The sequence below is a fragment of the Molothrus ater genome, chromosome 17 (genome assembly GCF_012460135.2).
Source record: "Molothrus ater isolate BHLD 08-10-18 breed brown headed cowbird chromosome 17, BPBGC_Mater_1.1, whole genome shotgun sequence".
NCBI lineage: Eukaryota > Metazoa > Chordata > Aves > Passeriformes > Icteridae > Molothrus > Molothrus ater.
This window is the reverse complement of record NC_050494.2, coordinates 7,365,296-7,389,101: the sequence shown is the minus strand read 5'-3', so window position 1 is coordinate 7,389,101 and position 23,806 is coordinate 7,365,296. Positions and strand designations below refer to the sequence as shown.

Sequence of the window (23,806 nt, the reverse complement as noted above, 5' to 3'; positions counted from 1 at the left end):
AAAGCTCAGCAAGTCACATTGAGATTTTTTTTCACTGGGGTATTTATTATTTTGTCACATTCAGAATACTGCCTTAGAGACAATAAAACAAACATGGTTTTATAGACTATCTCTTATGTAAATAGCAACACTAATATAAAATAAAGACAAGGGGATATTTTCCTACAACCATCAGACAGATGCAGAAGATTTGGTGCTCTGGAAGTTGAGCATTGGATGTCCTGGGAGAGGTGAAGTACCTGGAGCCACAGTGGGTGCCAGGAGCCCCAGCCTGGTGCCACTTCAGCCACTGCACACAAAGGGACAGAGGGACAGGCAGGACAAACCCTTCAGCAGAGCTGTTTGGTGCCTCACCCAGTGCTGGAGCATTTTAGCAAGACTGGCCTTTAGGCAGCTGTAATTAGGGCCCAGGTTTCAGAGCCCACTGAGGATTTTGTGCTTTACAGCACAGCCTGGGGTGCCCAGCCCAACACCATCCCAGCAGCAATGCAGAGAGGGCAAGCACAGCCCAGCTCCTGAGAGCTGCTTTAAAGAAATACTGATGCCACTGCTGCAAAGCCATTCCAAAGAATCCTTTAAAGGAATCTCTTCCTCCATTTGGCATGCACATGAAAGCTCTCCTAATACAACATTGCTCTAATTAATTTTTTAAAACAGATTGAACACAGGATAAAGTTTTTATAAGAAAAGATGCAGACTGAACATGAGAGTTCCTTTTGATCAATAAAAAAAAAAAAGAGATAAGCAAAAAGCAGCATGTTCCTAGGACCAGAACAGCACAGAGGGAACCAGTTCCATCGTGCCACACCTGCACCATTTCCCTTAAAGCCAGAGGCACCCAGGAGCCTGTGCCAGGGTCCCCCCAGGAGCAGCTAGAGCATGGCTGGGGCAACACTGAGCAGAGTAAAGCACACACTGTGCTGCTTACACCGTGTCAGGACAACGGCGTGACAGGCCCCAGGGAACCCTGCTGAACATCTCTATTACCTCCTGTCGTTAGAAATTCAGGAACTCACCTGCCCAGTGATGCAAAACAAAGAAAATTGGACTTACTACCACAGCCTTTTAGGGAGAGTTTATTTTAATAGAACTGATTTCTGGACTCATCTTAATGTTCTCCATTTCTTTAGCATGATAATGAGACGGAGATGTGATACAAAGCCTGTTTGCATGGATCACTTTATTCTCCTGAGGCCAGATTGCCTTTTCATGCTATCACAGAAATAGTCAGGAACTGACCCTGTCAGGGCTTTCCAGACTAATCCTCACAGCAGCCAGGACTGCCCACAGGTATCAACTGCAGTCTCCAGAAGAAGCAGATGAGACAGAGATTAGCTCACTTTCCAAAACTGAAAAATTAAGTCACTGGCATGAGCCACAGACTCAGACCTCTACCCAGAACCTCCCATTCCAGCTTTCTCTCAATAAGAAGAATTAAACAAACCTCACTTTCACACTGCAAATGAAAATTTCTAAACTTCTCCTAAATCCATTGAAGCATAACTGTGTATTTTATTACATAAACCTGCAATTTTATTACATAACCTACAGAAACCAAACCTAGCTCAGCAAGTCCGTTGAATAAACCCCAGACCACAATTTCCCCCTCACCATTATCCATCCAAGATGAGCAACACAAGGCAGATAAAGTGACCAGAGCTGTCAGCAGGTGTGTGAATTGCTCTGGGGTTGGGTGACAGGTGAGCCCCTGCCAGGAAAGCAGCCACTGCCACACATGTCCAGCCATGTCACTGCCTATTCCTTGTCCTCAGGAGGGAGAACAAGCAGCTGTGCCCAGCTCAGCAGCTCTGCCAGAGAAAGGAGCTGCTCAGTCCCAGCCAGGGCCTCAGAGAGCTCTGCAGGGACAGCACCTCCCTCCTGGCCTTGGGAGAACACCTGAGTCCCACCTGAGCTGCCAGGACAGTCCCAAAACAGGGAATTTGGGTTTCAAGCTCCCATGTTTTTGCAATTTCCTTCCACTTTCCCTTGGCTTGCTGCAGGAGTTCAGGATGGATCCTAGGCATATGTGAGAGCCACTCACACCTCTTCAGCTTTTGACAATATTCACCCTCTGTAGAACTGAGCTGAGCAATGAACTGGCACAAAACCTTAAGCATCACTGGCAGTATTTAAAGTTTCTTCCATAGTCTATTTTGTATCCCAACAAAATGGGAAAGGCAGTGTTACCAGGAGCAGGAGGGACTGACCATTCAGCTCAGTGTAAGGTCCCACAGTAATAGTAGCTTTATTCCACAGCAGATCTCTGTTAAAGCAGTTTTCCAGGGTAGAGAGTTAAAAATATAAAAAGGGAAAAAAAAGTAACTTCAAAAGCAATGCAGTTTATTTCTGCAATGCCTGATGTTCATCCAGTCACACTTCAGTGCTCAGAGCCATGAAAACACTGCTTTTGAGGTGACATTTGTAGTTGCCTCATTACTCTTTTCAAAAGAGTTTTGCATCAGAGTAAGAGCTTCAAACAACAGACTCTACAGGAGTAAAATAACTTATTAACAGCACATGAAATGGAATTGCCAGGAGCTGCTGATACCAAAACAAGCAGGACAAGTGTGCCCTCAACAGCCAGCTGTGACAGGAGCAGCAGGCTGGACACCCAGAGCTGAAAGCTGTGAAGATGAGTGCTGAGCCCTTCCCTCCTCCCTGCAGGTACTTTTCAGACACTGGCTGTCCATTCTCCATTGCAATAAGAAGGATCTGGAAGCACACCTACCTTCGTGTTCTTTTTCAGTTGTTCCAACTTTCTTTATCTTTTTGGGTGATTTCATGAAGAGAGGGAAGATGGTTCTCAGCCCAAGGATGTCCACAAACTTGTGACAGTTGTCTGTGCCCTCTGGTCCAATCATGGCATGGTCCAGCACCTTCAGGGCACTGCTGCGGGAAATCTTCTTCTCTCTGTGAAAAGAGGCAAATTAAATTGTACAGAGACATGAGGAGCTTTGGAACACCCTGCTTTAAAGAGAAAAGCAAAGGAACACGACAAGGACAAGATGAAGAGTCTGAACACAAGCTCTAAGCAAGATTTCTCTTCTAGGAGCCAAAACATTGTATCAATAGTACCTCTTTTCAAAACTGTGGCTGAGAATGTTGTCTTGGTTATTTCTTTTTTAATGTCTTTTATTTCTTTTTATTTTCTATTTTTATTTCATTTTATGTATTTTATTATCATGGTTTTATTTTCTTATTTCTTGGCTACTGAAGAAGGTATTTTTCTCACTCCTTTACAAACAGTGACACAAAACAGAAGGGGAGGCTGGGTTGGATACAAAAGGCAAATACTATCTCCAAAAAGATCAGGATTTCAATCTACTAACAGTTTAATTTAATAAAGGAGTAAGTTTGGTGAGCACAGCTGGGTCAGTTTCAATGAAATCCCATCACCAGGAGCCACACAATGGAAGGAGGCTGACAGACTCTGGGCTGTTCTGCTTTAATGTCAGTTCAGAATGTTGATGGTGGAAACTCACACCAGTAACACAGGGATGCCAAAAAAATGATCTCCAGCTGCCCTGTACCTCACAAACCAAACCAGAGGAATTTATAATCCATCCAGGGGAGAACTGAAACTGAACTGAAAAACTGCTCAATAATACAGCCCAGACCAAGTGAGTATCAGTAGGAGCTAACATGAGCTTGGTGAACATAAGCCACCAGTGTCCCCAAAGGCCAGCCTAGGAGGACATTCCCTCCAGGACAGGACAGTCACAAGGCTCACCACCTTTCACCCCAAGCACATGCCAATCTCCTGAGCCACCAGGACCCCATGTCCATCAGCAAGGGCTCCTCAAAGCTTCCAGAGAGCTGTGGAAAACAACTTCTCTGCAGAGACCCGACTTCATGAGCCCCCTAACAACAGGCAAACTAAAACACCTATATCTGAACACATCAGCCTGAAAGAAACTGACCCTGCCCAGTGCAGCCCCAGCACTTCTGACCCCGTGGTGGGAGGGCAGAGTGTGGAGCTGGACCCTGAGTTCCCCCAGCAATCAAGGGCTGTGCAGGAGGGTGGTTTGGCACCCCCTCATCCCCACTACAGAGAGCTAAAAATAAAGTACTCCTTAGGCCAGATGACACCAGAAATGTTTTCAGGGGAAGTAATTGCATATTGATCAGCATTTAGGAAGGCTGTGCAGGGCTGAGCTCTGGAATATTCATTGGGTTTAAGTTCAGGCTTTTAGAGATCAATAGCTGCTTGCCTGGACTGTCTGGAGTTGATTTTATTTGAAATATTTATTCTGCCAGAGGGCAAGCAGTTTATCTTAGTCTCATCTGTGCTCATTGAAGGAACTTTTAGCTGAACACTAATTCACAGGCAAGCAAACATGAGAATCACCATATATAGAGGGGCCTCAGTGCTCATGGAAACTCTGAATTACAACTTTATTCACTGACCATTGTTTTCCTCCTTTTAACACCTTTACATCTGAGACAATTCTTTTGATACTTTTTTTTTTAAAGAGGTGCTGACATTATTTGTACTTTACACATTAGCAGAACACAGCCTTTAACTTTCCAAAATACCAGTAAAAGCAGAACACTAGATTTCCTGGGAAAGTGTGCATAAAATGGTTCCATTTAATTAACCAGAAGATTTAGTAAAGAGACAGCTTATGTTTCCAGGGGCCATTAGGAACAGTAGGACAAGAAAACATAAAAATATTTTAATAATCATAAAAAAATCTAGCCTGAAATAGCTACAGAAAAGCTTTGGGGAGCCATAGGGAGTTGCCTGGTTTCACCTTGTTTTCTGTACAGGAGACAAAAGCTTTTATTGAGGGTCAAGAAAAGTCCCAGCATAGCTGCAGGACAGAACATTTTGTGGCCCAAGTGCTGCAGGTCCCCATGAGCTCCCTGGGCTCTATTTGTCTCTGTGCATATACATGCTCCTCAGTTCATAGCTGGGAAAGCCACACATCATTTTCCCTGAGCAACAGAGAATGTCCCTGACACATCCCCCGGGAGTGACACGGCTGCATCTCCTCAAACCCCACACAGCTCTACAGCCAAAGCAATAACTGCCTGTCAGTGCACCAGGAGCTGACAGGACAAGCCTGTTTTCCTCTCTTTTGGCTAAACTGCAGTTAAGTTTCTAAGGCAAGACTGAGGGAATGAGCACTAAGAAGTACTTTCTGAACTAAAAAGAAAATTTAATTTAATTCTAAGGGACATTTCTAAACTTTCTGCTGGTGGCTGCTGCCTTGATAAACCACCTTGTTTTTGATAAAGATGTGACATACAATAAACAAGCTTCCCTTGGTGCAAAGATGTAAATTAAATAATTATATATAGCCTTGCTCTCATTCTACTTCCAAATTTCCTCCTTCACTCCTGCTGTCACCAGCTTCATCCCTCTTTACCTTCTCTTCTCCCAGACCCTCTGCTCATGTCCCATGCACCTTCTTGGTGAAGCCCCAATTTCTTCAGGGCCAGCTGAAGTCCCAGACCACAGCACAAGTCCAGGACATGCACATAAGGCATATCAGCCACACTGGGCTCATTTTCAGGCATTACCGCTGACCCCTCATGAACCAGGAGAAGTTCACATGATACAACATTGCCTTTTGCTGTTGGCTGTACATTTCAAGGCTCAGTACAACAGAAACCATCCTGTTCTCATGACTATCTGTAGGAATATCATGAGCACATTAAATGCTCATTGAAAGCTGCTGCAGCTCTCTGCAGGTGTGTGTGCACAACCATCAATAATGGAACGACTTGGCTGGATGGATCGGGCAGCACCAGACACAGAATGCTGTGTTCCCTACAACAGTAATGGAGATTCAAGCCTGATATCTTTATTCTCACACAGCTTATCTATCTCACATCGTGTCAATACACTTTCAACTTTGCCTATTTGTCCTTTCATCTGCACAGGCTGTGGTACAGTGATTAACCACCTCCAAAGTAAAACCAAAAAATAACAGATCTCTGCCCCCGGCCTTCAGAGGACACCAACAGGAGAGAAAAATACTCTGCCTTGTTTGTGGGCAAGGTGGTCAATCACAACTGGAAGGCATGTCTGCTCTCTGCTGTTTATCATCAAGGTATCAAGAAGATACAGATGTACAGCTTGAGATCACAACTATCCACATTCACTCCCTATTTACAACGATAGATTGTGGTCACCTAAGTTGCTCTGTCCAAGAAAAACTGAGCAACTGTGAGAGCTTCTAAGCACTACAACTAGATTAGAAGAGTTTAAAAAATATAAAATAATCAGCTGTCAGTACAGTACATACCTGTGGACGGTAGTGACAGAAGCTTCTAGAACAAATTCTGTGAATTGTTAGTTTTTTTCCACTGTCACTTTACCAATCCCACCCAAACTGTAGAATCCACAGATTGAAGCCTTGGAAACTCTGTCTATCAGACTTTGTCCCTCCCAACCCCTTTGCAACTACTATGGGGGGCAAAATGCTGCCAAGGAGAAATTTTCCTCTTGTCATAATTTTCCAGCTGGAGTCCTGTGCAGAGAGTGGTAAACAGTAGAGTCAAAAAATGGGTAAAAAGCTCTTAAAAATCCAAATACTGAATCCCACCCACATGGCACAAGAACTCCAACTAATTAGTTCTGCAAGGCTGGTTTAGCAGCTTAGGACTCCAGGCAGAGGGAGGCCTCCCTCCCGTTCTTAGTTTTGGAGCTTTTCCTTAATTAGCCTCAAGAAAACCCAGTGTTCCTATTTGAATAATCCATGTTGGGTTATTTATTCAGTTCCCTGCTGCCACACATTCCCCAGCCCTGAGCTGCAGGAGCTCAGCATTCCTGGCTGGTGTTTGCTAACTCACCAGCACACAGCCTGGCACTCTGGGGACAGCCAGACAGAGCCTGCTGTGCCCTCCTGCAGCTCTGGGGAGCCAGACAGCCCAGCAGACACAACTCGGTGCCAGGCCAGCAAGGAAAAGTGGAGAGAGAGCAGAGAAGCCCCAGAGGTTCAGGGTGTGACAAAGCACAGCACAAGAAATGCAAACTTATGCCCCATTCACAAAAGTAATTTTTGTATCAGCATCCACAAAAATTCAGCAGCTCAGAGGCTACACAATACAGTGGAGCCTGAGCTGGGGAACAAAAGGAAAAATGTTTTCCCTGGAGACATCCAAAGGTCCTCTCCTGCCCTCACAGAGGTTGTTTAAATCCTCAGAGGGTTTACTTGACCTACAGCATTCTCTGTGGCAGACACCCAGATGAAAGATCTGCAACTTTCCAGCAGCCACTGTGGTAACCTCAGTTCTTAGGAAATAAAAACAAAGAGTGGAGATTCCATGTCTGAGAAAATCCAACTTACTTACCTGCTGGAAAAAACCAGAAAGAAAAGACAGACAAATATCCTAACACAAAAGTTTTAAAATAAAACCACAAATATCTAGCTGGAATATGTATTGGCACATCAAAAGCAGGAAGGAAATCACAAGGCTAATGAGGTACCTGAGCATCAGGTTCATCAGCTGCAGACCCTCACCCTTCAGGAAGCGATCACGGTTGGAGCTGAGCATTAGGCAGGAGCAAAGGGAGTCAAACAGGTTCTCCATCATTTCCTGTTCCTCTGCTGTACTTGGATTGTGTCGTTTAAACACCTGAAGGACAAAGAAAGCAAAATTACCCCCAGATGTTGGGCTGGGCTGTTGCAGAACACACATGAAGAATTTGCACCAAAAGCTCCAGCACCTGACAGGGGTCAGCCACGGACAGGTCACTGCTGCATCCTCTGCAGCTGCTGTCCTTTGCTGCCCTCACTGTGCACCCACAAATGTGCAACAGCCTGGTGCAGGATTTAAAGGATAATACACAAGGGGAAGGGCAAATTCACACTCAAGTATGTGAATAACCTGATTACCAGAGATTCCTACACAATTCATACCTGAGGGTGCTGCAGGCAGCACTGCCTGAAGAAACAGAGGTGAGCTAGCAACACACTGCCTTCAGCCAGCTCAAACATGGGCAGCCCTGTGCTTGGAGTGGAGCATGCTGAGGATGGACCAATTCCTGCCTACCTCCAACTCTCCATGAAACTATACTGTAATAATTTAACTTCCATGCACCTCAGCATTAACATCTTTACAAAAGGGATTTATTTATCTCACTGACCATGGATGACACACCACATGAAAGGCATTTGGGGACCATGCCTCACCAAATACTGCTAGGACAGCACCCCAGACATTTTCCACTCCTCCCACCCAGCCCAGCAGTCTCCTGATGGAAGAGAAGGCATGTGGGAATTACTCACAGATAACTGCTGAAGCAGCACATCGATCCCATCCAGCTCCCCAAGCAATTCTCTGTTGTCTAGACGGAGGTGGGGGGAAGGGGGAAAAGAGAGAGAAAAATGAAGCTAAGTGTCAGATTTTACAGCCATCTAACACTGATACATCAGCAAACAAAATCAATACAGCTTGACAGAGCACAAAAGCTGCAGAGAAAGAGAGGGTGGAGATGAGGGAGCACATGGGGGAGAGTTAAGGCAGCAAAGGAGAGCTGGAGGCAGAAAAGGGTTGCTGTGATCTGAGAGAAGCCTGGATTCTGCCCTCACTGACAGAGATATGGCAGGCATGGCTCACCATCATTATTCTGGAGCAGAATCGCCAGCACCTCACTGCAGTACAGCTTGTTGGCATCAAAAGGCATCTTAGCCTGTGGGGGAAGAACAAGAGACCCATCAGAGCACGGCCCTCAGCATCTCATTGATTTGAAGAACACATTAATCAAATCACCAAATGTATGAGCAGCACATAAAATAAAACACATCTGCAGTAATTCTGCAGCTTTCCTCAGTGACAGAACAGTAACAATTCTGATTCAGAGGTGATAGAAGGTACATGTGGGTTCATGCACACATGTAGAAGGTCCAATGTGATTCTTCACATGGTCCTACATCAGTAGGTTGGGCCAAGTTGGCTCAAAACCCCTAAGAACAGTCTCCAGTTGTTTGCCACACAGAATCTCTTTCCTGTGATATATTTTCCACAATGTTAAGTGGGTGCATGGCACTCATCTCTGTTCTGGAAGTCAGTGCCTGTCAGCAAAACCAGAATTTCAGAACATACATCCCAATAACATCATATAGTAACTGCCAGAGTTTCCTGTGAGGATCAGAGTGTCACAGTCAGAAGAACATGAGATGGGTTTTGTCTGCACAATCACATAACTTCCATTTCAGATATTCCCTCCATCTTCAAATATGCTAAAAAAGTCATAATGAAATGAAAATGCTGAATTTGAACCCCCAAAAAAATCCCTAGAGTAGATTCTGAACTGGATCCAATGTTTTTGCATACTGCCAAAGCTGCTTCATCTACAGAAACAGACTGAACATTAACCAATTAGATAATAATGCAACCTGTTTTACTGAGAGATTCATAAAATAAAACAAATTTAAAAATCATCAGTTACCAGCTATTTATACTCCACTGTTCAAGAAGGGAAAAAGCAGAAGTCCTAGGCTTAAAACATAGCAAAAATTAAAAACTCACCCAGTTCTTTCCCCAAACACACAACTCCCTGCAGCATGGTGGACAGTCCTGCCTATGCAGGGCTGCTGGGCCAATCATCCACCCTTCTGCCATGGAACAAAGCATGGTGTGCAAGCACTAGGCAACACATGGAAACATGTAAAGCAGGAAGATCCCAAACACCACCAAGTATTGACTTTATTTAAAGCTTTTCATTCCAAATGATCCCCAACCACTCTGCAGAATGATCCCCAACCACTGTGCAGAGGATGGCATTTACAGCAGCCAGGTGACACCTCCAGGCAGACCATGAGGGAGAGGGGAAGGTGCTCAGTGCTGTACAGCCCTGCCAGCTTCTGCCATGGGCTGACCAACTGCTGACCTGCAAATCCTGGGAAACAACATTCTGATCTCCTAAGACTGCACACATCATCAAACTCTGCTTGTGTTTGCAGAAGTGAGCTATGGGCTCTCCACCTGAGCTTTCTGATGCAGCTCTGACAGTCACAATACAATTACAAGACCTGAAATACTGTCAGGAAACAGAAAGTCATGCTCTGTGCTGTGTGCCAGATGTCCTCATCACTGCTCAGACAGAACCCTGATCTTAAAACTTATCTCAGAGACATTCCACAGCAACTCTACCCAGCTGCTGAGATCCTGGGTTAATCCCAAACACATCTGTCAGGGAGAGAGATTCAAGACCAAGCACTGCCAAGAGCCAAAGCACCTGGAGAGGGGTTTGTTAGCTACCCACAACCCTGTACAGGCAAGATCCTACATCCCAAATCCAGGGATAACACAGCCAGGGAACACATCAGACACACCCTACATAAGCTTGGAATGCCATTGAGCATTCATGTTCTGTGGCACCAAGCAGAGGAATCCTAGCTGGGATTATTTTGCTTTCCCAAGTTTTTCAGTCTTTCAGCTGCCACAGCAATTCCAAGGCAGGCAGCAGTACCTACCAGCCAAGACTAAAATTAACTTCACTTTTTATTTTTAAGCAAAGAACATAATTATGTTACTACCTGTAGTGAGAAATTACAGATTACTTCTGCTAACAAGGATGTGAAGTGCACAGAGGGGTACCTGCACTTACACAGCTAATGGAGAATTTCTGCAACTCAGAGGCTTTCTAATCATGCACACATTTAAGCATGGAAGTGCTAATGCCTTACTGACAGGTTAGAGAACAGCCAGAATTTCTTTGCTATATTTCCTTTACTATTGCTATGAGAGGGCTGAACTATCCATTCTTTTTCTACAGCATTTTTCAGTGAATGTTTAGGCATTTTTTCACACAAGACAGAGTTAAAGTGTGTAACTCGCTGTCAAAGGATGCAGAGTATGAAAAGCAGCTTTTAATTTAAAAGGCAATTAGCTGAGTTCAAAGCAAAAGCCGCTCCCAGCAGGACTTAAACACAGACATCACTTAAAACTCAGAAATTGTTAGAAATGTGGGAAGCAAAGGCCAGAAAACGGTTAATATTAGTGTCCCCTCTCACTGGTCAGCTTTCATAGTCCTACAGATCTCACACATGGAAATTCAACATATAAGAATCACATGAAAAGATAAAAGAGACAATTTCTACTGCAAGACATTTATAAAGACAAAACCTAAGTGTGTCTCTTTAAACTAAAACTGCTGAGGACATTGACCCTGAACCATGACTTTTTGTCCTTAACTGGGCTTCTACAACACACACAAGCACAGCTGGCTTTTCTTAACCTAGTTTTTGTGCTAACTGGTCTGTAGAAGTGAGAAACCAGCTCACCTTCAGCCTCTTGAGCAGCCACTGCATGAGGCCCTGCTGTGCAGCCTCCGTGCACATCTCCGGCCTGAACTCTGCCATGTTCTCCACGATTCCTGGCAAGAAAGACACAGAAAACAGATGGTTCTCCCCAGCAAAAATTACAAATCTCATGTTTCCAGTCTCTCTCATTTTTCCAGTCCTGGGAGATTACAATCTCAAAGGAGTGCAAGAAGTGGGGTGATGGTGTGACTGCCAACAGTGGGACCACCCTGCAATGGTTCTGTGCTGTGCAAAGATCAGGCAGCAGAGGGCCACTTATGTCCTTCCATGAATTGCAAATGTTTTACTACCTGAAAGTTAAATATATTGTTAAAACAGAAACAAAGTATAGCTCACAGATATGTTCATAATAAATACATGGACAGTGGAGCACTTTCCTGGAGGTTTTTAAAAGCTGTGTAGATGTGGCACTTTGGGACATGGTTTCGTGGTGGCATGGCTGTGCTGGGTTAAGAGCTGGACTCAGTGATCTTAGAGAGCTTTACCAACCCAAACAGTTCTGTGATTTCCTCTGGTGCAGTGCAGTGATCCATGTATCTGCACTTCCCAACACAGCTGGTTTGGGAAGAGACACCTTTCATGCAGCCATGGGACAAAAGACAAACTCTGGCTCCAGGGACGAGTGATTCCCAGCTGTGCCTGAAGAAAAGCTGTACCAGATCCTGTATTGCAGTGCTGGCAGTCCAAGAGAAAAAGAGGAGGGGGGAAAGGAAGGGGTAACTCACACCCCTTGGTACAAACCACAGAAAGAAGCATTGGGCTGTGCAGCAGCCACTTACCCAGGGTGTTGTGGACACCATCAGCCTCCTCCTTCACACTTTCATCCAGGCGCTCTAAATTCTGCACCAACAAGGCCACGACCTGGCCCTCCACCTAAATCCCCAGGGTCATGGAAAAGATAAAGAGATAAGAAACAAGAATGAAGAGAAGAAGACAAAGGAATTCCCTGCCAGACATGACCAGAAGACAAGAACAACCCTGCTGTAAAATCTCAGAGGAAGCAAAGGAATCATCATGTAAATCTGTCACTATGTGTTCCCTAATAAATGAAACAACTTCTGTGTTTCAGATTAAACAGAAAACCATCACGAGGGAAACATGCACCTTGTCACAGTCTTATTTCCTGAACCAGCCTGATTAATAATCCCTCAGAATTCTGAAGCATGAGGCTCACAAACCAATGTGGATAGGAGAACTGTCAGCTCTGCAAGCAGCTGGTCAGCTGGTCACTGCTGCCTGCCTACAGTGCTGCTGGACCTTCTACCTAAGAGGTACAAAAAGCTGATAGAACAATGCTCACACACAGGTCCAAACCCAAGAGTTGAACTGTCACCAGCTGAAGTCCTGCAGTTAAATCCTCTCAAGATGAATGCACCAAGTTGACTTCAGTGCGTTAAGGAAAACTAGAGAGGGCAGGGGGGAGCCCTGAATCACAGAGCTCCCACCTGAAATAAGTCTTTAAAACTGGAATTGGAAAGAGTTCCAGCTTGACTCTGGCAAACTTTCCATTGTGGATGTGAGCTTGGAACTGTTAAACAAAGTAACATTACCAATTCAAACAGTCTTAACCAGCTTTGGGCCCAGCAAATATGTGGACAAAACACATATATGGGCTGCTGTAGAAAACAATGCAACAATCTTCAGATAGCCTCCAACCTTTTACCTACTTTCTTTAAAAAAAAAAAGTAATCTAAAAAGCAGATATCTAAACATTTCTCCCAAGATAGGCCTGACCTGTTTCTTTCAAGCAGGACAATGAAACCTCTAAACATGGCTATTATCAGTGAGCTGGTGACAATGAAAACAGAAAGAACTTCACTTGATTTACTACCTCTCCACATATTTTATAGAAAACATCTTCTCTAGCAGCTCCTCTCTCCCATTTCCTTCACCCAGCAATCTCCCCACGGAGGCAGAGTAATTAACAACAGCCCAGAGGCCAGCTGGAGGAACTGGGCTCTGGGCACTGTCATTAACCTCTGGAAGGTAACATTCTAGTGACTGGACAAGGATTGTAGGAGAAAACAGAGCAGCCAAACAAAGCAAACAAAAGAAAAACTCTAATTTCCTGTCTTCCAAATTCAACACAATAGTTACAGAACCAGACACAGACACAGCCATAGCAATGCTCAAAGGCAGCAATTCACCAGCTCCAAGGGAGGACAGAGCTGTAAAACTCATGTTTGGCTGGGCATCACCTCTCTGGGGGGTTTGTATTCCCCTTCTGCAGCTGGGGAGCAGGAGGCATCGAGCAGAAACAGCAGGAAAAGGGGAAATCCACCCCCAGAGAGGCCGAGAGGCACTCAGAGGGCTAAGTGTGCAAGGAACACTTAACACCAACCAACGCATCTGCCATCCACCTAAGTAATTTTCGGGGTTGGTTAACTCTCTGTGCCAAAAGGGATCCTTACCTCTGTACCCTCCTCCACCCTTAAAGTTCATTTGCTCTGCTACATGAAAACTTTCAAGTTTTTACTTCTTGTTAAAAAAAAATCCCACCGTCAACAACAGATACTGCAGTTCAAGCCCAGAGTTTTAGGCTTAAAACAAGAGTTACTGGGCAGAAGACAACCAGTCTCCTGTGCAAGAGGTGAGACTGAAAGATCACAGGGGCATCACTGTCCTTTGGGTAACAAACTTCAGTTCTCCATTAGTGAACCCAGGTCACCTTTTCACAGGAGAGAAGGGAAATGCAAACAAAGCTCCTGTTTTCAATGGGGCACTGTCCAAGTCACAAATATTATTACTTCATTCTCCTTCCCTGCACCAAAAAATCCCCTAGCCTACACAAGTTTTGCAATATGACAGTGCTTCTTCCAAAAAAGTGGTGCAACAATGTGCAAATGGTGCAACTACCCACTCCCCAAACTCTAGCATTTCATCAAAAACAGCCATCATGGTCTCAGGTTCAGAACAGGCTTCTCCTGGCTATCTCCATCGCAATGTTGGCAGCAAAGACACCCAGACACAGCTGCCAACTGCAGGATGGGTCAGTGTTCATTGCTGGGCTGAGGCAGATGTTGAGGCACTGAAATAATCTGGGGTTTCCTACTTACAAGAGCATCTATGAGGACTTCAGCTCCTTCTTCACTCTCATGGAGAGTATCAATATCAGTCAGCTCTTGCAGCAAGTCAACCACAGCTATGGAAACATGTACTGGGTGTTAAGGACAACCAACAGGGAGGCAAATGCATTTAGTATCAATAGCAGATGGCTCTTAGGCCAATGTGTTCATGACATGACCCCAAAGCAACTGGCAATACATTACCAGGGAGGTGATAAAATGCATTACAATCACAGCAGCAGGGCACAGGGTACCAGACACAAGAGCACACAGACTACTGCAGCAGACCTTCACCAGAAGTGCTAAACTTAGGGAATCTGAACAATTAGGAATGATAAATACAAATGTGATTCAGGCAATTTACTGTTTCTTCATGGTAGTTACTTATTTTTTTCAAACATGCTGGAGTTGGTCTAAGGAGGCACCATCTTGCATTGTCAAGACTGAACACATGCAAAGAGAAATGAGTTATAATAATGTGATTTGGGTATTGTGCTCTCAGTGATAGCCCTGCTAACCTGATACACACACACACCTAACGAGGGCAGCGCCAGCAGCAGGAGCATCACCCCCCTCTGCCCAGCCCAATTACGGCAGCACACTCCTCAAACCACAGCCCTCACAGGAACAGCAGAGCTTCTGCCAGCCCAATTTTCACTCATTAACTCTGGGCTGCATAACACACAGCTCCCCTGCCTGCTGCACAGCTCCCTTGTACGACAAGACGTATTCCAGCTCATTAGACCCACTTCCCTATTCTCTCAGACACACTGATCAATCCTGCCTGCGTCCCAAGGGCAGAGCAGGAGACGTGGTTGTCTCAATGTCCTAAATAACCACTCTGTGATGGATCTCTCTCAAGTGCCCAGGCTGACAAAGCTGCTCCCAGGTCTCCCATTTGTGCATTTGTTCAGAAACACAAGCAGCAACAGGAAAAGTATTTTCATCTGTATTTTCTTAGTGAGGTTCAGCCGTGTGCTGGGGCTGGCTGGAGAGGTAAACTCTGCAAGAGAGAGCCTGGACCTTCTGCTGGACAAGCTGCAGGAGAGTCACCAGCATGTCACTTGAGGCAAGTGTCACCTCAGCAGAGTGTCACTCCAGTGACAAAGGCTAATCACACACTACATGCACCAGCAAGAGCAAAACCAGCAAGTCAACAGAAGGAATTCTTATCTTCTGCTTGGCGCTCATGGAGCAACTTGCAGAATATTTTGTTCAGCTTTGGGCTCTCCCAATAAAAGAGAGGCTTTGACATACTGTGCTTGGGAGAGCAGAGGACCACTGAGGTGGTCTGGGGGTTAATACAGGATGGATGAGGACAAATTGAGGGAATGGGGTTTCATCAGCTCGTGGGAGGGGAAGCTCAGGGAGGAATCAGTTGAAGATTTCTGCTGTCTCCTGGGTGCTACAAAGATAACTGAACCAAGTTCTTTTGAGAGTGCACAGCAAAGAATTCAGCAGAGTTCATCATGCAGGGCATTCCTGCATGATGAGCAGAATACCCAAATCACATTATTATAACTCATTTCTCTTTGCATGTCTGGGAAGTTTCTGTTGGGGCTTGCAGTGAGAGTATCAGCTGTCCCATAAAATTTAGGAGATAGTAAAGTAAAGCCTTGCTTGAAGCTTTCATGTCTTTCATTAATAAAATCTTGTTGGTGATCATCTTTCATTCACATGTTTTGTGTAAAACTGTATGAATCATTCAGCAGGTTATTTGCTCCCCCTGGACATTGTTTTTGTTTCCTTGCATTAGTCACTCAAGACACCACAATTAAATCACATCTGAAGAGCCATTTGTTTAGTTCTCTCCTTGCAGAACTCATTTTATAAAATATTTTCCCATTTGTTTTAACAAAACATCATTCGAAAACCTGAGCTGTATCAATCCAGTTTTATGTCTAGATGCTTCATTTCAATAGTGCTTCTACCCTGTATGTGAGCAGCAGCCTCTGCTTCCAATGGAGCTCAAAACACTTCAGCAGTTTTGTAACACAAAATATATCTTTCCCAAAATTGCAGTTCTCAGGCCAAATTCCTACTCATAAATTCATTGACAGGCAAGTTGCAAACCAAATAAAAAGAGTTCACACTGGAAACCCTGACAAATCTTTGACAGCAGCAGTGATCCCAGCACAAAGCTTTCCATGGCAGACAGGATAAAGCAAGCTATACTCTGGTGCACTTCATCTGGAAAACAGCTCTGCTATCCCAGTCAACATTCCCACTGTTCCTTTTTTCCCTATGAATGAGAAATTCAGTATAAAAGCATATAGTACAAACAAGTCTGTGGCGTCTGGTATAAAATAAATAATTAAACTACAGTAACCACGAAATTGGATTTGCATGGGAGGAGCTTCCCCCTGTACAACATAAATTGTTAACAGTTATTTGAGAGCCATTTCCTTGCAGATCTTGGATAAGGGAAGCTGTGGGGTTTACTGTGTTGCAGGGACCAGCATTCACCACATCAAGGTTCCACCTGATGCAAGTCAAAATACCCAAACACAGTGCTCGCTAATATAAACTGGCATGCAATAAAATATTTATGTTTTGGTTTTAGCTTCTGATCACTGCACCCACTTAGAAAGAATGAATTATGAATTCTCAATAGATGGTGCTATAAAGAAAAGTGCTAAAAAAGAAAACCAAGATCTGTGCATCAGACCACAACATGCAGCACTAACAGGCCTTTTCACATTGTATATTCCAAAACACCTCAGGAAAGCTGGTAAGTGTTATCTCCTGCTTTACACATAAAGAAGCAAAGAATAAATTACCTTCCTAAGGCCATGGATCAATAAAAATGGGAAAAGGACTGCCTGAGTCCCAAATCGACATGCAGTGCCCTTTCCACAGGGCTTCACTGCTCCCTCCACCCACAGATATTTTCAGGACACAGACATGCAATCTCCCAAGTCATGTAACAATTTTTCAGCTTAATCTGCTGTAGAATATTTTACAAGCAAAGAGGTGTGAGGTCTGCTTTTACAGACTGCACAGTGGTGAGCTGGGCATAGTGCCAGTTCCCAGCTGACAGCTAAGCATCAAGGCACCAGGATACTCAAAAAATGGCATTGGTTTTGATCAACACTACATAAATAGGAAGCTCCTTCTCAGATGCCCTCAGAGCTCCAGAGGTACAAGAGCCAGGTGCACAGAGGGATCAGAGTCAGTGACATTGGACCTCAGTGAGCATGGAAATGGAATTGTCTCTGGATATGTATTTAACTAGAGGGGTCACCCACAGCCTCGAGGTCTGTGCACACCAAACTAAAGGTATGGGCACATGAAGAGGGCATATTTACAAACTAAGGTGAAGCATGTGGTGAGCTAGTCCATGACAAACAGCTGACAGCCTGACAGCTCAGTTCTCAGCAAGAAGGGGTAAAACAGTTTAATTTTCACTGGGGCTATTCCAAAGTTTGCAGTCTGAGATTATTGCTGCTAAGCCCAGGCCTTCACTTCTCCTGTGCTGCTCATCTGCTCACACTCTTAACACTGCCACTCAAAACTAGATGAAAGGGTCATAAAACAAGAAAGGAGAATAACAGCACTGAAAAAAATTCAGAATCAATATTATTTGAACAAAGACGGCTTTCACTGGGAAAAAAATGAAAAACCAACACATAAATTCAGTGTGGTGGGAAGAGGAGAAAAACATCAACAGGAGCCTGAGAAAGAGGATATGAGAGATTACAGAAAAGTCTGTAGAAAGTCTCTCCCATGAGAGCTGCTTTAACAACTGAAGGATATCGGTGTTGTCATGTCCCAGCAGCCCAAGCAGAGACTGCACAGCGTTCAGCTCCACCAGCAGGTGATACAGGCCGGGCATCGTCGCAATCACGTGCATTTCCTGAATGATGTCATTTAAATCCAGCTCTGACTCCATAAACCTGAGGCAAGACAAAAAAAGGTAACAAAAAGGCAAGAGGAGGCCACTACCTTCCAGGAGACACCACATAGGACTTGTCACCCCAGGTGCACATGGCACCAGCATTTCTATCCTCCCTGTCCTACACCTGCCCCTTGAAGTTTAATCCTGCAGCAGCATAAACATTTCTACTGTATAATTTACATAGAGTAAATAAGCAGATTTGTTCCAACTTTGTAAATCAGTTCTAGAATTTCAAGAAGAAATTAAAATCAAGATGCTGCAGCCACACATGAGAAAACTTGCTTTTAAAATAAATTCTGCAGAGCGCTGCACTTTCCCTAGCTAGCACATATTAGTATGTGGGTTGTATGAGTCTGAAGTCCATAAATATAATCTGGGTAAGGGAAAGGACAGCAAACTGGACAAAAAATAATGGCACTGAACTGTAGGAAGAAATCCCTGTAATGTGAATAACAGAACATCTAGAAGGGAGGAAGAGGCTTCAAGGACACAAACACACATCTGGGTCTCGGAGCCCATCCAGCTGTTCTGCTCACCACAGCACTGGGTAACATGAAATTATTTCCTCCCCACACAGACCTCTGGCTGGTATGCAAGCACACACCTTCACATCAGATGATGGAATGAAATCTTTAATTATTGCTGATGATGGTTTTTGTGCTGCCAGCCATATATTGGCCGCACCAGAGTCTCAACAAAGCCATTTTTAATTAACAAAGTCAGTTTCAAATAATATTTAGAAAAACTACAAGACAATAACTGCTGTTACATAAGCCTTATGTAACTGAAAACATCTCTATATTCCAGCAATTGATTTAGGCTTATACCTAAAATCAAAGGAGAAAAAAGTTAAGTACAGTCTTACTTCTCTGGATTATCAGGAAACTTGATCCGCAGCTCCTGGTTTTTGTAGGATCTCTTCTCAAAGGTAAGAATCATCTTCTTCACTGAACTTTCATCCAAAGGTTCCTCCTGACCAAATCAGAAAAGGCAGAAAAATGAGCTTTGGATGGCTGGAGAAATATCAGCAATGTGGTGGGACTGCAGCCAGGCCCAGAGCCCTGGGAATTCCAGCCAGCTCTGGAATCTCCCTGCAGAGAGCTGCCAAACACCTCACATGCCATCACTACTGACTCCAGCTCAGACCTCGAGCTGCTCTTTCACACCTGTTATAACCTGGCACCACCAGTTCATATCGAGGTTTTTTTGCTTCTGACATAGAGCAAACCTGCACTCACAGCCTGTGCCCACAGAGAGCTTCTCCACGGAAGTCCCTTGTTGTGCTATTGTTTTTTTGAAGTCTACATTTAACTGCCCTGAAGTTATGTTCTTCCACATTTTCCTCACTTGGATAAGCTTTCACTGTTATCTTAAAGCCTTTTCCTAAAGAAAAAAATAAATCAATATTCTACTCTAGTATTTTCTCTTTATTTTGTAAATGCTCCTAAGGTGTTTCTCAGCTGGAGTTGTATATTTACTGTACAGCAGCAATACAACCTCGGCTGCCTCCCTGACACCTACAAACATTTTCCTTTGTTTATGGCTTTAATGCACTTCTTTTATTAAAAAATTGATGATATAGATTTCCCTGTGTAACCTCTTCCCTCTCCTCTGACTGTGTTACAACCACTATTTAAGAGAAGCTCTTAAAACAAAAACCAAACCAGACACCCTCCCATCTCAGCCAAGTGCCCTTCAGGATTAAATCAAGAGCTGCTGCTGGTGTTGCAGATTCTTTGGTCAGTGACTCTAAGCAGCAATCTGGTATGAGACAGAAAACCTCCATTTCTTCAGCAAACTCCATTACAATAACAACACCAGCCCCAGCCTTCAGTTATGATTGGATTTCCTCCGTTCCTTTGCCCAACCTGTCTCATTGCCATCCTCCTCATGTCATCACCCCATTCAGCCAATCAATACTACAGTGCCCAAAGCACATTCTTCTTGCACTGGGATTTCAACCCACACATGCTGACACTGCTTCCTTCTGTTCCCTTTGATTCTTTGCTTCCTCTAACACATATCACTATGATATCTCCATTAGGATCTGCTTTATATCTTGTATTGAATTTGCATTCAGTATTGCAGTGTCCTACAGATTAGCTTCTTCACATCAAATTTACTGGGACAAAGCACATTTCAATGGCACTTATATTAACTGCAGTCCAAAGTAATAAACAAGAGATTTGAGTTCTAAAGCCTGGACTTTCAGCCTTTAAAATGTCTGGCTGGAAGGACTCCACTTGACAAAGATGAGGGACTGGCACACTGCAGGAATCCACAAGACTCCAGCCAGTCAGGAGGACTCCTCTTTTCTCAATCCATCCTCCCTGGAGCTGAAATGCTACAGAAATCCTGCATTATCTTTCTCTGCTATCAGGAACAACTGTCATGGCAATAGCTCAACATCAAAAAAAGAGGGAGATTCTTAAAGACGGATGCTGGCAATGCTGTATACAAAGGACAATGATATTTTACAAAGCTACACGATTCTGCAGTGGTGAATATCACTTGTTTTTTTATCAAACAGGACACAGGCAGCAGGAAGCAAATATCTTCTAGATTTATACCAATCCATGTGTCACATTTATAAAGTGATCTTTTCCCTGGCCCTTGGCAGAAAGGCCAATGCAGCATTGGATTTCTGTCTCCAAGGCTTGAAATCATTTACCCTTGACAGCTGCCACCCCCCTCCTCTGACCCAAGACCTTTCTTGTACAGAAGAATGTTTGTTTATTTGCTGCTGCTGCTGCACAGCTATAAAGAGTGGGAGAAGCTGCATGGTTGGGGGTACTGATGAGAACAATAGTCGGGAAATTGGTTAGAACACAGAAACTGTTTCCTAAAAATATACTTTAGAAGGTGATCTGGGTATTCTCAGACCAAACAGAGATTAGACTTGAAAGCCTTCTCCCTTTTGTCCCCACTTTAAATCCTCAGCTGATATATTTGAGAAATTTGAAATTAATGAACACTCCGCAGGGCAGGAAAGCAAACCCACAACCTGAAGCTGTACGAGCACAGAAAAATCACGTTAAGCCTCACCACCTACATGGCAAGAAATGGGAATCACAGAGAAGGGATTTAGCGTTTGGTTATTTCCACTGCCTCTCCTTTCCCAGAGGACTTACTTCCTCATCTTCCTCTTCTCCATCCCTCTCAATTATCTGAAGGAGTTTCTTCTTCTCATCATCAGTTTCTTCCAGGGCAGCAGACTCCTCTTCCCTGTGACGGCCATGCTCTCGGGCACTGGCTTGTTTCCGACGTGCTTTGATTTCCTCTTCCTCTTCATCACGGGGTCTTTTTGTCCCTCTGTTAGGCTGAAGTCACAGAAATAAAAGGTGAATGAATGTAAGTGTTTAGTGACCCTTGCAAACCAGAATACCAATATTACAAACCATACTGAGGAAATTCTTACAAGTTTAAAAGATTTGCTTACACGACACTTAACAACTCTGAAAACTGGAAAGGAAATTAATTTAGTGAAGTGGAACATCACATGAGTAGATGAATGCCTCTGCCAAGAGCTGTGTCAACATCCTACTTTCTTTGATCTATGAACACAATTCATGGGAAAATATCTTCATAGACAGCAAGGACAAGGAGTGCACAGACAAGGAGTGGCCAAGCAGCCCTGCTCAGTGGGGCACAGCTGCCCATCAAGGAACCCCAATCTGCTGACTCAGCTCAGACAACCCCACATTTCACAGCCAGCAGACTGATATGCTCAGCAGACAGCAGGGAATGATAATTTTTTACCCACAATGTATACAAGACTATATTGAATTCCTGTGTGCCTCCCAGTTCACCCCCATCCTTCAGTCTGAAGTTTGCTGACAAGTAAAAGCAGAATCAGCCCAACTCAGAGTAGGTAGGACAAGGAGGACTGCTGCTTGTTGCAGCTCTGCACGGGCTTGGCACTGGTTAAACAGTGCCCAAACCATCATGGTTTGCTTGGAACAACCTATTATTTTATTCCACTATTTCTAGTTGATTGTCAAAATTAAAGGTAATTTGCCAAGGACAAGAAGAAGTCCATTAATCCTAATCCCATGTTTTCATTCAGGCAGAAAGGGATAAAAGCATTTACAACAGAAGAAAAAACTTTCCCTTCAAAAGCTACAAGGACATTAAATTTGGTCTCTCACATTTTTGAAGGACAACCAAGCTGGAACAGGAGTACTCTATGCTCTATAACTACAGCAAAACAAAGCTTAATTCTTTACTATTTAAGAGGAGTGTATGTTGCAAGAAAAATAAAATAATAACAAAAATACTTTTACTCTACATCACTGCTCAAGTCCCCTGGTAGTTGATTTTGTAACCTCATTAGGTCTAACACATGTCCATCTTAATTTATAAAACATCACCTGGCAGGCAGCCCCTGCTCTTCTGCTCTGTGTGACCCTTTGTCTAAAATGGCAAAAGTCACACCAGGCTTCCATGAACACAGGCCCTGCTTTCATGTGGGACTGAGATCCTTCTCATGTTTGATCCAAAGAAAGGTGCAGATGAAATATGCGACAGCGTCATTCTCCTGCCAGGTCTGGCACTAGTGTGAGCATCAAGATGGAATTTCCAGCTTCCTGGCAGGTTGGGAACTTTTGGGCTGCAGAAGGTAATAAACCTTCCAGGCTCCCAAGGGAATCCAGCTGTGGTTCCAGTTCTGCCACACACTGCACCAGTGGCACAGTCCAATGACAAGCTGGTAAATCATCTGCTCTGGAGAAAATGCTGCTTTCAGGAGACATAAAAAAATACCCCACCCCCCCCCAGCCAGCCCCAAAAAGCACATGAGGAGTTAATTATAGTTAAGAAGCAGGCCAGACAGCAGCCTAGCTGGGATCACCTTTTTACAGGGTTACCACCTTGTCACCACTTCAGGGAAGACGCAGAATCAAGTTTCCCAGACAACACATTAGCACAAATCAGAGCTGTATCTGCTCGCTCCCAGGCAAACCTGTTCAAGCTCTGTTATCTGTCTCCTTTCTCTCTATATCTTCTCTGCCATTTCCATTACAGATGGTACATTCCCGACTTAAAACCCTTCTAAAGTGCCTCCATGCACTTTTAAAGCAGTTACTCAGCTCATAATTCAATAGCCATGACGTGGAAGCATACCCAGAGATTCTGTGAGATGAAAAATTTATTTGCTTGGAGGGTTTTGTGGATTGGGGTTTTTTTTAAGCAGATTCCTATTACTTATCTTCTAGGTACATTAAAATATAATTTCACATAGATCCATTTGGAAACAAATGTGTCATTGACAACAACTAATAATTCAAACGCTCCCAGAGCAACCAGCAAACCCATAAAAAGAATAAGGAAAAGGTGCTCTTCTAAATGACATCATCCAAGGAAAAAATTTCAGTAAATGCATACTCTTACTCAATGTCCTTGATGTCACAAGGGGCCCTGCCCTTCCTATGTCCTTCCACTCACTCCTTGGTAACACCATCCTAAACCATCTTTGCCAGATTAATGTCATAAACACAAATACAGCAACTAGTGACATAAATCCCAAAATTTACATCTAAATTTCAACAAGATTTGCCATAGGATCT

At 44.0% G+C, this 23,806-nt stretch overlaps 1 protein-coding gene across 1 annotated transcript in view; it reads right to left on the bottom strand.

The window, feature by feature from the left end:
* Window positions 1–23,806, bottom strand: part of CTNNBL1 (catenin beta like 1) — a 47,353-nt gene that overhangs the window by 18,313 nt on the left and 5,234 nt on the right. Inside the window, exons 2-11 of the mRNA XM_036395808.2 lie at window positions 21,374–21,562; window positions 19,108–19,214; window positions 18,101–18,240; window positions 14,336–14,433; window positions 12,059–12,152; window positions 11,241–11,332; window positions 8,572–8,644; window positions 8,241–8,299; window positions 7,439–7,587; window positions 2,729–2,910 (exon numbers count right to left, since the gene is read on the bottom strand). Of these exons, the coding sequence (XP_036251701.1) occupies window positions 2,729–2,910; window positions 7,439–7,587; window positions 8,241–8,299; window positions 8,572–8,644; window positions 11,241–11,332; window positions 12,059–12,152; window positions 14,336–14,433; window positions 18,101–18,240; window positions 19,108–19,214; window positions 21,374–21,562 (1,183 nt within the window). The remainder of the gene's footprint in view (window positions 1–2,728; window positions 2,911–7,438; window positions 7,588–8,240; window positions 8,300–8,571; window positions 8,645–11,240; window positions 11,333–12,058; window positions 12,153–14,335; window positions 14,434–18,100; window positions 18,241–19,107; window positions 19,215–21,373; window positions 21,563–23,806) is intronic.